Genomic DNA, 13,651 nt, shown 5'->3' with positions numbered 1-13,651 from the left:
ATAAAAGCTTAAGCTCTTCTATCTCTTGAATTAAGAGTTTTCAGCCTCTGAATTCACACTATATATTTCTCGTCACACCATAACTAGGGCCCGGATTTTTTTGAAAATGCATATGCGCATATGCAAATGCATATTTTGAAGGTTTCTTGTCGTTATTGCATATTCTAAGCGTAAGAGCATATTTCTGCATATGTTTGGAATTAAGGATAATTCCAATGTTCTCTAACAAAATCGGTTTTGCCTGTGTTTTGGACATCCCTTGCCAGTTGCTACTCTCAACTCCCTGAGTAGCGGCACTTTTACCACTTACAATACAAGCAGGTAGCTAGGCTATTTTGAAAGGGAGGGGGTGCGATTTTCCTGCATCGCTTTGACCACCACAGCAGACAGTAGCATCAGAGGATTGGTCTCGAGAGAAGTCTCTTCAGTTAATGTGTTACTCTTTACTTTAATAGTCTACATCAGTAAAGTGTTCGTGTATTGAAAATTCCTAAAGAAAAGTACAGCAGTAGATATTTAAAAATTCGGTGGGTGTCGGGTAATACTGACTATTCAACAGACGGTGTTGTTGTGTACTGTCAGGTTTGCGCAAAGGAAGTAAAATGTGAAAAGAAATTTCAACTTGAACAACACTCAAGAACGACTGCACATATTGCGGCAAAGAAGGGGAAGAAGAACAGCATGCCACGACAACTACTTCTTACACAGGTCAAACCCAAATCCTCTGTTAATACATTTTCAGCCGATCTTTGTAAGGTTTTAATATGCAGCAACATTCCATGGAATAAATTAAGCATTCCAGTTCTGCGATCATTTCTGAAGAAATATTGTGTAATTCAAAAAATTCCAGATGAATCAACTCTTAGAAAAATGATCTACCTTTGCTGTATGAATCTACTCTGGAGTCAATCCGTTGTGACATCGGAGGGAACTGTGTCTGGATATCGGTGGATGAGACAACCGATTTATGTGGCCGATACATAGCAAATTTCGTAGTTGCTAAGCTACATCCAGACGAACCCGGCAACCCTCATCTTCTTGCCTGCAAAGTACTAGAGAAAACCAACCATAGCACAATAGCAAGATTTGTAAATGATTCTATGCGACTACTATGGCCATCTGAAATTGAGAATAATTGTTGTAAGGTGCTTGTATTACTCACAGATGCAGCTTCCTATATGTTGAAGGCAGCAAAGGCCTTGCAAGTATTTTATCCAAATCTTATACATGTAACCTGCTTAGCGCACGGATTACGCCGTCTTGCAGAAAAAATACGCGCACAGTTTCCAGCTGTTAACGATTTATTTGTAAGTGGAGAAAAAACTGTTTCCGAGAGCACCAGCTCGTGTCCAGTTCTACAAAGGTTGCCTAACTCAGGTTCCTCTGCCACCTGAACCTGTCCTAACTAGGTGGGGGACATGGTTATCCGCAGTTTCATTTTATCAGGAGAATTTCAATCAAGTAAAAGAAGTGGTTACAAAACTTGAAGATGAGTATGAGTGGTGTTTGGAAGTGATACTGTTTATCAAGAGGTGAATTTTATCCATGCACATTTTTCCACAGTTTCAAAAGCCATTGAGAGCTTAGAATCTTGTGGTGCACTCCTTCACGACTCACTTGAACTCTTTCAGAAAGCAACTTGTTCACTGAATTCCGCTCCAGGCGAAATTGGAGAGATTAAATTCAAGTTAGAAAAGGTGTTGAAATCGAACTCAGGACCAAAAAAGATTCAGTCAGTTAGTCAGTACTTGAGTGGAATTAGGGTATCTTTGCCAGATGAATGTTCCGAACCTTCGGCGCCAGTGTATAAATACTGTCCAATCACGTCAGTTGATGTAGAAAGATCATTCTCAGCCTATAAACTCATTTTGACGGACAATAGACGTAGTTCGTCTCCAGAAAGCACTGAAAGACTTCTAGTTGCCTTTGTGATGCTACTTTCTGCAGTGAATGATACATGTAAATAGGTGAGTCTGATTAAAGTTACCTGTTTCTTAAGTGCATATTGTTTTATTTTTGGTGCACATTTCCCCGCTTTTTAGCGCATATTTTAAGTCTTTTTAGCGCATAAAGATCCGGGTCCTAGCCATAACACACAGACGACTAAATTCTGTACTGCCCAACCTGCTGGTCTCCGTGTCTGTTAACTGTTGTTCTGGTGTTTATTTCTATCACAAGAATGGACCGCTATAGGTATATATCGAGAAAGAAGTGGAGAAGAAAATAACTAAGAAGATGAGGAAGGGGGGAGAAGGAAGAGGATGGGGTGCAAGAAAATAAATAAGGCAGACTGAAAGGAAGCAGTGGGAAGGAAAATTTGAGATAAGAATAAAGGAGGGGATAATCGTTCAAAGGAGGAAGAGGATGATAAGAAGAGGTGAAGTAAAAGAGAAAAGCATATGCATGGAAGCAAAAATATTAATATTTGCAATGCGTGATGGGTTCTTAAACATCTGAGCGAACATCAGTTTGCCAGCAAGGACTCTGTGATGCATGGGGGTAATCAGCGAATTACTTGGTTCGGCCTATACCTGAGATTGAAAAGATTATTGTATGCTTTTTCAGTTCAGAATAGTTTATGTTCCCGTTTTCTTTCGACAGAGACGGTGGCTATTTAAACTGATTTCTGTGGGTGTGAATATCACCTGTCGCTTCAAGGGAAGAATATAGACTGTGGATGCCTGTAAACAAAATGCTGAGGACAATATTTGGACCCATGATAAAGAGAGTAAAATAATGGCTGACGTAATTAAATACTGGGAAGCTTCATAATTTATTCTCTTCACATCGTAATATTAAGGGGATAAATATTGTATAGGCGGATCGGAAAACAACGAATTCATGTAAAATTTGATTGTAAAATATAATAAAACAGTCCGCTAGGGAGTTGGAAGCGCAAATAGAAAATTAGTATTAAAATGTGGCTGGCTTTGTGGATGTGAACTGCATTTAACTGCCTTAGGCTTGCGTCCAAAGGCTGTATTATAATTAAGGATAATGGAACTTCGGGTCCAGTGTTTATGTACATGCAAAAACTTAACAGCACAGAGGCCAATTACAAAGTTAGCACGAGTATGTAGAAAGGCACAAAGACAATTAAAATACAACATACAAAATAAGACAGTCTATATAATGGCAATAAATTAATAAAATTCCAAGAAAATTTAACATTAACAGGTAATAATTTAATTCAATTCGTGTTTATTTACGTGCAATCTTAAGAGTACAGAGGCCAATTACAAAGCCAGCACGAACAGAGATAAATACACAAAAATAATTAAAAAAACAAAATACAAAATATGATAGGATATATTAATTATACCGTGAGCATGAATAAAGATACAGAAACAAACACACACAGACAAAGCCACAATGTGAGAATTTGAGTTTCAAATAGAGCAGCATGCAATAATAATAATAATAATAATAATAATAATAATAATAACGAAATTAATAAAAATAATGATAATAATAGTATTAATTCAGTATAAGACATGTTTCATCAACAGACTTTTTGGTCCAAAGACGTCAACGTCCCTGCAAACATTAGCAGCAGAAGCGCATCTAGTAGAGGGGCAATTTTTACTAACAGAAGACATTGAACATAGGAATGTCTCGGATATATCGAACAGGGACCCGAAGGCCAACAATTTCCAAAGCAGAGGGCAAAGTATAGAACCACGATAAACTTGAAAAAGGAAGAGTGAATCAAGGTGATATCTCCTCTTTTGCAAGGTGTGCAATTTAAATTGTTCTAAAACAAATTCGTAACAGTAATCTACTTGAGGGTAGAGGCCTTGCGACGAGCTTATCACCCGCCCAAGGAGTCCTACCGAATGTGTAAGATCTAGAAAAACCGAAGTGAACGGAGAAGTTCATGGAGGTAGGCCTAGGCCCACTAGGGCTATAGTGCCAAGAGGAAAAAAAAATCGACTTGAGGAAAAAAACGTTTAAAACGGAGAGCCGTAAATTTCTGCTGAATGTGTTCTAGTTTGTTTGCATCAGTTGACGTAATGGGATTCCAAACTACTAAAGCGTATTCAACCTTGGATCTAGCTAAAGTATAATATGAACACGCATCCAAGGGTTGAATAGTTAATGGTGATACTGCGAATTATACCTAGCATCATTATACATCATATGATGACGTTGAAAGTTAGGGCAGCTGGTCGAACGTCATCATATGATGTCGCGGATTCCACGCGTGTAAGGTTTTTTTAATACGATGTGAAAATATAAAATTAACATGATCATGAAAATGAAGTTTGGAATCAAGGTATACGCCCAGGTCTTTCACTGAATATGTTCGAGTTATAGTGACATGAGAAAGTTTGTACTCGTATATCAGATGGTTAATAATAATAATAATGGGGAACATGATAACTTATTTAATTGAGGCACTATGCTAAAAGCCGGAAGGTCGTGGGTTCGACTCCCAATGAAGTGACTGAATTTTCCTGTTGTTCAAATCTATCCAGCAGCACTATAGCCCTAGGGTCGACTCAGCTTCTAACAGAAATGAAAACCAGGAATTTTCCTTGGGGTAAAGGGCGGCCGGCACGTAAGGCTGACAGCCTCACCTCCATCTATGAACCGATTGTCTAGTAAATGTGGCAGCCTCGACGTCTCACACCTCTACAAGCCTCCACGGATTGTTACAGGGATAGCTCTACTTTTTATAACAATAAGGGACGAAGCATATTTCTTGGGCGATTTCCCAGGGAGTACTAGTGAGTTAGGGGACGAATGAGTCAATTAGTCTGCCAACCATTCAATCAGCCATTCGTAAGACACTTTTTTTTCCCTTGGCACTACAGCCCCAGTGGGCCTAGGCCTACCTCCATGAACTTCTCCGTTCACTTCGGTTTTTCTAGATCTTACACATTCGGTAGGACTCCTTCGGCGGGTGATCAGCTCGTAGCAAGCCTCTACTTGTACACAAACATCCATGCCCTGAGTGGGAATTGAACCCACGATCCCAGCTTCCGAGCGATAGAAGACAGTGCACGCCTTAGACCGCTCGGCTACCGGGACCGGCCGTAAGACAGTTTAGTAGTTTATTATTAAGTCGGATCGTTAGTCAGCCACTTCATCTGTCAGTCATCTGACCGTTACGTTTGGCACTCAAGTCATTTCATCAATCAGTCAATTAATCACTTAGTCAGTCGGTAGTTGACTGGGGAATTCATGACCTGGTTAGCTGGTTGGCTAGTCATTCAGTGAACGAATAACTAAGCCAGCCACTTAGTGGACTATTCAGCTGCAGGATAAAGATAACTACCCGACTGTTGTTCCTTCCAGGTATGTTCGGGCTGGATGGCAAACTGGGGACCTGCACCATCCTGAGGGACAACAACGGTAACTCCTCGAAACCAGCTCTGTTCGTTATCGCGTTTCTCATTCCCTGCTGCGTCATCGTCTGCTGTTATGCCCGGATATTCTGGGTCGTGCACAAGTAAGGGCATGCGTAGAAGTGCTGCAAAGTGTTTTCCACTTCGTCCTGTCTTTGGTATCAAATTTGGCTTCATCCCATTTTCCAACTTTTTTGTTTTACTCGGTACAGTCTTCCAAGACTTGTCTTGATAGCCACTTACATCTTCAGGTTCGCATCCTACACACGTACGAGAATCGTCCCAACTGCGAATTATACTTTATGGTGGTGAAAATTTTCGAGACTATGGCCTCGAATCGCCGAGTTGTCTTCCTTCAAACCAAACTGCAAACTGATGCACCTGTAATGCTCTAGACTTGAATTCCGGTGATATCTGTTTTGAATCTTGATCCGGATTATCAGATAACCGAAGTTCTTTTGTCTTCTAGGATGTGACGCCGTTTAATCCGCTAAAAGATCGCCGACATTTCGAGGATCTTACTACCTCCATCTTCAGGGTTTAAAAGTTAGTAAGCTAACATAGTAACAAGCAAGAAGCAGGTAGCAAGGGGAATGCTTGGCTTAATGTTCGACCATGGAAATGGAGGGATTACGTTCCTCCGAAACGTCGGTGAACTTCTACCTACTACGAGGCTATTTATTAGTCACCGCTGTGAGGACCTCAAATCCAAATCCTTTTCTCATAAAACGTAAGTCTGTTCGTGAATATTCTGATCTAGTGTCAAAATGGCTTCTTCTCCTTCTTCATGACTCTTCTCACGGGTCGGTATATTTCGTTTCAATTTATTCTATGTGCTCAGTTCACACTTACAACTCCTGCTGTTTCCAACGTTCCTAGAATGCAAATCACGTAGATTTTCCAAATCTAAGCGATTAATCACATACGCTGCTTTCGTGTACATAAGTAGCCAGTGAAAACACAGGAAATGTACGTGTAACGTAACGTTTGAGGCGCGTTCAGTTGTTTCACATGTAAAATTACTGAATGGGATAGGAACCCAATGTGGTCTCTTCTGTGGAGTGGGAGGCAGCGAGGTGTTGTCATGATACACATCTGGGTCTTCGTGTAAAGTGCCCGTTATTTTTGTCCACTTATAACCAAAGCTAAATTTTGTCAACAGGTCTCAGTAAAACTCCCCAACATAAATGCTTACGAAAATCCACCCAGGCGGAGCCGAGTTGCTTAATACGAGCAGACGGACAGGTACAGCATTTGAAGCCACCAGGCGCCTTTCGCATTTCTTGGGAACATTTCTGAAACTACTTGATATCCAGAAAATTGTAATTCATTCCACATTTACTGTCGGATTTCCTCTTTATTCGTTATGGAAATTTCTGTACACATATCAAGCAGAATGAACTCTGACCTCTTATTACGTAACAGTCATAGGGCCGCGCCATAGCTCAAGCGGTTAGTCGCTGGCTTCTCACCGTGGCGGCCCGAGTTCAAACCTGGGTCTGATCAAGTGGGATTTGTGGTGGACAAATTGGCGCTGGGGTAGGTTTTCTCCGAGTACTACGGTTTCCCCTGCCAATCTTCATTCCACTAAATTCTCCATCCTCATAATAACCCTAGGCAAGTACAATAGGCCAATCAGTGGCAGCCGTGCCGAGTGCACCCAACTGGACTCCACCCCCCACTATGCGAATTAAAATTACGTAACAGTCATGCATTCTGTAGTTTTCCGTACCAGTACGATTTTTGCACGAGGTAATTTTCTACTGTTCCTAAGATGTATGCATCACGTATTACACAAGAATGGGCACACCTGTGTGCAGGTCCGAGAGCAGGATGAGGGAGCATGCGGCCGGAATGCGCTCCGGGGCCACCAAAACGAAAACCAAGGAACAACGAGAGCTGAAGACGAAACGAAACGAGTGGCGCATCACGAAGATGGTGCTTGCCATATTCCTCTCCTTCGTCGTATGCTACCTGCCTATCACCATAGTTAAGGTAGCTGACGAGGACGTTCATTTTCCAGGTACACAATGTTCACACCAATTTCATGAAAATACAGTGCGGTCGCATTTAATGCGAGGTATGCGTTCCTAAGACACTGCATACTTCAGAACTCGCCTATTTCAAGACAAGTTTTCTCACAAAAATAAATATATTGCCGAATTTTTGGGGATTCGCATTATTTCATTACTTCTCGCATAAAGTAAAGATTTATTAATATTTTTATATCACATTATTTCACATTCGGATAAAATGCGACCGCACTTTATGTGCCTATGTGAGTTACACTGTATTAAATTTGTTCACTTTTGTATGCACTAACAGAAAGAAATATTTTAATAAGCCGCAAAACACCCGCCTACGAGACTAGGCAATATTTTCTCGTAATGAATGGTACAAGAACAGTTGACACTTTTAAAAAAATCGATTAAAAAGAAATTTGTCGATGCATGCCATTCCAGTATCGCATCATGCTGAACAAATGCTTTGATGAAAATAAAAAAGGAGAGAAAAAAAATACAAGTTCTTAAAAAATTATCATACGAAGAATGAATAATTTTGCTGTTAAATATTCAAATATATTGTGACATGTTGGCCCCTACCTACCCAGCTGCACGTAGCGGTAACATAGCGCTCGCGTAATAGGCGAGTAATCACCCCGCATCCTGGTAGCTATGCAACGCGCAACGCGCGGTGACGTCACGAGCGGAGCCGAAGTGAGCCGAGCGGAGCCGACGTTAGCCGAGTCCCCGCGACCATGAAGCTATGCAAAGCGAATCAACAGCGGTAACGTCACCGAGGGATATCGCGGTTGCTAGGCAGCAGTCAACAACTCCGGACAGCGTGGCTAGCAACAAGGCACCAGACGACAATTGTCCGATCAAGGCTACATAAGGAGCAGCGAAGGCTATTCACAGTCAGTCAGTTAGTCCTCGAGCTACCTCCGAGTTAGTTCCGAGTTAGCCGGCAACCAGTTGTATTGTGGCATTTGGAGTGTACTAATTGTGATACTGCAGATAGCAGTAATCGTAAATCTGTAATTTGGGTGATTGTAAGTGCGAATGTGAAATAAAATTCGCTACATCAAATACCTCGTGAAGTTATTTGTCGCGTTATACGCCCGATACGTGACAATATCAACTATTGGTGCGCCATCCTGTAGAACCGTATTTGTAGGGCATTGTACGTAATGACATCAGTGAATTCAGAAATCACAGCGTAGTCCCAGGGAGACCCTGACAGAATCTTTGGGTTCCATGTAACACATTTCGGAAGTCATTTATCAGAAATTAAGCTGTCAGATAAATGGCGATTTACGATGATGGGGGGGGAGGGATTAAGTTGTGATAGATATATGAAATAGAGGAGTGAACACAGATAAAAGACGGGCGCTTATAAAAAGATTGAGAAAAATGGAAAAGGCCTTTGTCAAAAGATAGCCCAACCCCAGGGGATATATTCTGCGCTTATATAACGCCGCTTTTTCAAATAGATATAGTATACAATTTTGAAGAGTGGAATGACTGCGTGTATTGTGCATTGATTTATTTGGTTATGCTTTTATACTGCTTAACTTATGTAACACGGAATATTCTGCTGATGAAAAACAAGGGATGTTATGGAATTAAGTGGTCATGGCGTATCGGAAGCACTATTCCATAATTTAACTGGAATCACTGAGGAAAATCACAGAGAATATCAATATTGCGCTGGGTAGTCTGGTAGATACAAACGTTTCAGAGTAATCTCCCCCTCTCCATTTTCATCCGAAACCTTGGTATCCATCTACCAGATTGCATGGCGACATACTTCAGAAGACTGTCCTCATCGGAGCCACAAGTCTCACATACTGGACCCATGAAGATAGGCTTGTGTGGTCACAGCTTTAAATCTCCCGAGATACGGAGAATTGTGATTTTGAATGATGACTTACGTGGCTTATTTCAGGTCATATCCCAACCTTTTCTTGTGGGGAATTGAGAAAAAACACGTTAAATATCAATGAGCCAATCTTCGGCCTAGGACCTCCTCTGTGGTCTAATGGTCAGAGTTCCTGACTACAGATTCAGAGGTCCGGGTTCGATTCCCGGCGCTACCAGATTTTCTTAGAAGTAATGGGTCTGGAACGAGGTCCACTCAGCCTCATGAGGATAGCTGAGGAGCTGTATAAAGGAAATAGGGGCTCCGGTCTACAAAACCGAAATTAACGGCCGTGGGGATTCGTTGCGCTGACCACGCGACACCCTCTATCTGTTAAATTTGACACTAACTTAGCCGAAAAAATGGCGGTTGCTTGGTCGGTATAGTTCGCTTGCGGACTAAAATCACTGAGGGTTCCCCCCGCCCCCGGCCAAGCGTCTAAGCTTGGAACCCCGTACACCGTGACGCCAGGCATCCTAGCGGGAACACCAGTGTGTCATGGTGCTGCTGGTGCTAGCGATTAAGATGGTATTATGGTGTTGGTTACAGGTCTCCATGTTTTGGGCTACATCATGCTGTACCTATCGGCCTGCATCAATCCCATCATCTACGTCATCATGAATAAGCAGTACCGACAAGCGTACAAGACAGTGCTACTGTGGCGGCGACCGAGGCTACTGTCCCTCACGCCGGTCGGCAGCAGCTGCGGAGGTGAGTAGCCGTGTCTACCACAGCTTGCTTGGTTCCCAGGACCGTAGTCGTGAAGTGTCACGCAGTGAACTCGACAGAACCGTGATCAAACGGAAACTGCCCGGTCTCTTCGATATAGAGCAAGATCAAATGTAAAATAACTACAAATAAACTGAAAATACTTAACGCAAAAATGGAAATGGAAAGAAATCAGAGAATAATATAACGGAACGCAGTCTCTTTGGGTATTAACGTCATTATTTTCTGCTCTTATAATTTTGTTTCTTTCTGTGCTACCTGAAAAGAAATATTATATTCACAAATTGGATACTGAATGTTTTAATTGGCAGCTTGGAAAAGTACGAGATAACTAAGAAAGAAGTCTTCCAATAATTTGGGTGTGAGTAGCATGACATACAGCTGTAGTCCTCTGGAACTGCGTGCATCTCTCTTCTTGTGGCGCTATTTTCGCCTTTAGTGTGTATCATTAGTAATTTCGTTTGATGCGTATATAATATAGAGAGGACTTCTTTATTGCTAGGGGGGTGGGACTGAGTCCCTTGTACTGCGGCCACTTCTGGCCTATTGTACTAGCCCCAGATGATAGGTGAGGTTGATTGTGGAGCAATTGGTGGAATGAAGATTGGCAGGGGAAACCGAAGTACTCGGAGAAAATCTGCCCTAGCGCCACTTTTTCCACCACAAATCGCACTTGACTAGAACCGGGATCCAACCCGGGCCGCCGCGATGGGAAGCCAGGGACTAACCACTTGAGCAATGGCGCGGCCATTAATATACAGAGGTTATTCGCTCGCCCGTGACGAACTTATCTATTTATATCAATGGACATCGTTTATTCCGTATAAACTCGTGTCAACATATTGCTACCAACAGATGTCACCTATGTCAAGTGACAAGTAGCCAGAGGATACAACCTGAAAATGGTTGGATTGTGCAAACACAGATAATCAGATATATTACGGCATTTCTAACAGATAACACGATGTCAGTTGTGACTGTATTATTATTTATTGCGTTTATGTGGAGAGCTGACTTTACACGACATCCCAAGAGCAATGCATGCACATATATAAACATACATGGAACAGGGACATTCTCGAAAAGCTAACAGTCGCTCATCTGGTCAAGATATTTGCCACCGTTTACAAAACCCGAAAGTTATTATCGTGTTCACAAAAGCCGACCCACTGTTCCCCATTCTGAGTCAGATGATCCAAGTCCACAGCCTCATATTGCATTTCTTCACGATCAATTTTAATAATTTCTTGGCCTCGTATCAGTATCTTGAATATCCTGTCCCGAAAGGTCTCTTGCCTTCAGAATGTACCTATAATCTTTCGTAGCTGTGCTTTGATTACATATTTTAATTTAAGTAGATTAAGGGAAATCCTGGCACGTCCCATCTAGCTCATTTTCCTTAATTTGATCACTCACAGATTTGCTGAAGAGTACATATGATGAAGCTCTTCAGTGTTCAGTTTTGGCCAGGTAAAAAGCTATCCCTCTAACTGGCCGTGGAGGCCCATAGGGCTATGAAGCGTTGAGGTTCCCACGTTTTCTAGACAATCGGCCCACACATAGCGGTGAATTTGTCAGCCTTACGCGCCGGTCCCCCTTTAAACCCAAGGAAGATTCCTGGTATTCACTTCTGTTAGAGGCTGAGTCGACACCAGGGCCACAGTGTGGCTGGAAGGATTAGGTTAATTTTAAAACCAGTGACCTCATCAGGAATTGAACCCGCGACCTTCCGACTTCTAGCTTAGTGCCTCAACCAACTACGCTACCATGTGCCCCCAGTTTTATCCATTCTTCTGTTAAACTGTACACATTTAATGGAATTTTATAAATGAAGAAAATTAAGATAATTTCATACATAATCTTTAGGACGGAACATCTGTAGATGCTATTAAGATGCATTCCCGTAACGCTGTTTTCATTTCAACCGGCCCACAGTGTCAATAGATGAACACCACTTCACAACTCGAGATATGAGTACCGACAGGATTCTTAAATTTCTTCTGACTCAAGAATTACATTTCTGAGTTAATATGCATGCAGCAGAGAAGCCTCTGTCTCCGCTCATGTACAAAATTTGTGTGATACTGTAATTCCTGCGGTCAATTTTACTTAATAAAACTTGGTTCATAAACTGTGCTGCAGAAGTTTCGCTCCAGTCTGACGTACTTGAATATAATATGCACCCACACTCTGTTCACATATTAGAATTTTTAACTTTTCAGTGGATATTATACGGAGTTGGGGTAGAAATATGACACAGCAGACGGGATGCAGAGAAATGAGACATTTTCGAAATTACTTCTTTGCGGTTTCTCATATGTCAGTCGCCGATATCGCTTTTTTTTTTCTGCAGATTCAACCCTGTTTCCGAAAGAGATAATCAACAAAAGAAATATTACAATCCATACCATCATATTCGTCAAATATTCTCGATATCAAAGAAAGTCATACATCCTAATGAGATCCACATCAATTGAATGATACACATTTTCATTCAAATCCCTTAGAACTTAAGGGGAACCTAAAATCGACAAACGCCAGAACTATCGAAAATACATTAATTTTCTAATTTCTAGACAGGTTGGTATAGTTCAGTCAGTATGATGATCAAAACGGGCTGGACAGTGAGAGCTCGAATGACGGCAGGCAGGAATTTTAATCTTTGACACCAAGTGCAACCCGGCTGTGGGGCCCATTCGCATTCAGCGATTACTGGAAGTCATTTCTCCGGGGGTGAAGCTGTCCACTCACTTTCATTTAGGTTAGAGGTTAGGAATGTATGATGTGTACCTCCATTCACCAATACATCTTCTTGGCATGGTATGAACATTATTGCTTTTATTTTCTGCCTTACATATAGATACTGAATTATGAAAATAAAATATTGCTACTTGCATTGTTCTCTTCCTTCGGGACTCGCTGATTTGCTCTGAATAGGTTTTCTTCAAACGAATGTTACAGGAAGTCAGTGGCGTGATGTGTGAATAACAGGTCAGTAGTCATTAGTCACAATAAAATTTACATGTGTTGGGGCAGTAATATAAGCTTCCCATGATAGCGCAACCAAATTGCCATCCATGGAGACATGGCGTTCCGCCCTCAGTTAAAAACAGATCAGGTGTATCAAAACGTAATCACAAAACAACGAAATTTACGGACTCCGTGAAGATAATCCAATTACTCGTCGCATAAATGTATCTTCATTTTAGAAATTGTAGGTGAAAACAGGAAGTGTGAAACAGAATAATTACGCATTTCCTTACTTTTATTGCTAGTGGGGTGGGACTAAGTCCCTTGTACTGCGGCCACTTCTGGCCTATTGTACCAGCCCCAGACGATAGGTGAGGGTGATTGTGGAACAATTGGTGGAATGAAGATTGGCAGGGGAAACCAAAGTACTCGGAGAAAACCTGCCCAGCGCCATTTTGTCCACCACAAATCCCACTTTACCAGACCCGGGATCGAACCCGGGTCGCCGCGATGGGAAGTCAGCGACTAACCGCTTGAGCTATGGCGAGGACCGATTTCCTGACTTAATGTTCTTCCAAACACACCCGAAGATTACCGAAGTCTCGATAACAATTTCACCTGAACTACGCTTCCTTCCACATGAATTTATAGGCCTACTCTACAATATAATAAGTCTATAT

General features: G+C 41.8%; 1 protein-coding gene across 2 annotated transcripts in view; it reads left to right on the top strand.

Annotated features, from left to right (window-relative positions):
• The window catches only part of LOC111867646 (G-protein coupled receptor moody), a 209,558-nt gene that overhangs the window by 149,662 nt on the left and 46,245 nt on the right, over positions 1 to 13,651 (top strand). For both annotated transcript variants that reach the window (XM_023857662.2, XM_023857661.2), the window contains exons 6-8: positions 5,302 to 5,455; positions 7,172 to 7,374; positions 9,822 to 9,983. In XM_023857662.2, coding sequence (XP_023713430.1) covers positions 5,302 to 5,455; positions 7,172 to 7,374; positions 9,822 to 9,983 — 519 coding nt within the window. The remainder of the gene's footprint in view (positions 1 to 5,301; positions 5,456 to 7,171; positions 7,375 to 9,821; positions 9,984 to 13,651) is intronic.

This window comes from Cryptotermes secundus, unplaced genomic scaffold (genome assembly GCF_002891405.2).
Source record: "Cryptotermes secundus unplaced genomic scaffold, Csec_1.0 scaffold844, whole genome shotgun sequence".
Taxonomy (NCBI): domain Eukaryota; kingdom Metazoa; phylum Arthropoda; class Insecta; order Blattodea; family Kalotermitidae; genus Cryptotermes; species Cryptotermes secundus.
This window is presented reverse-complemented; position numbering and strand designations above follow the sequence as displayed.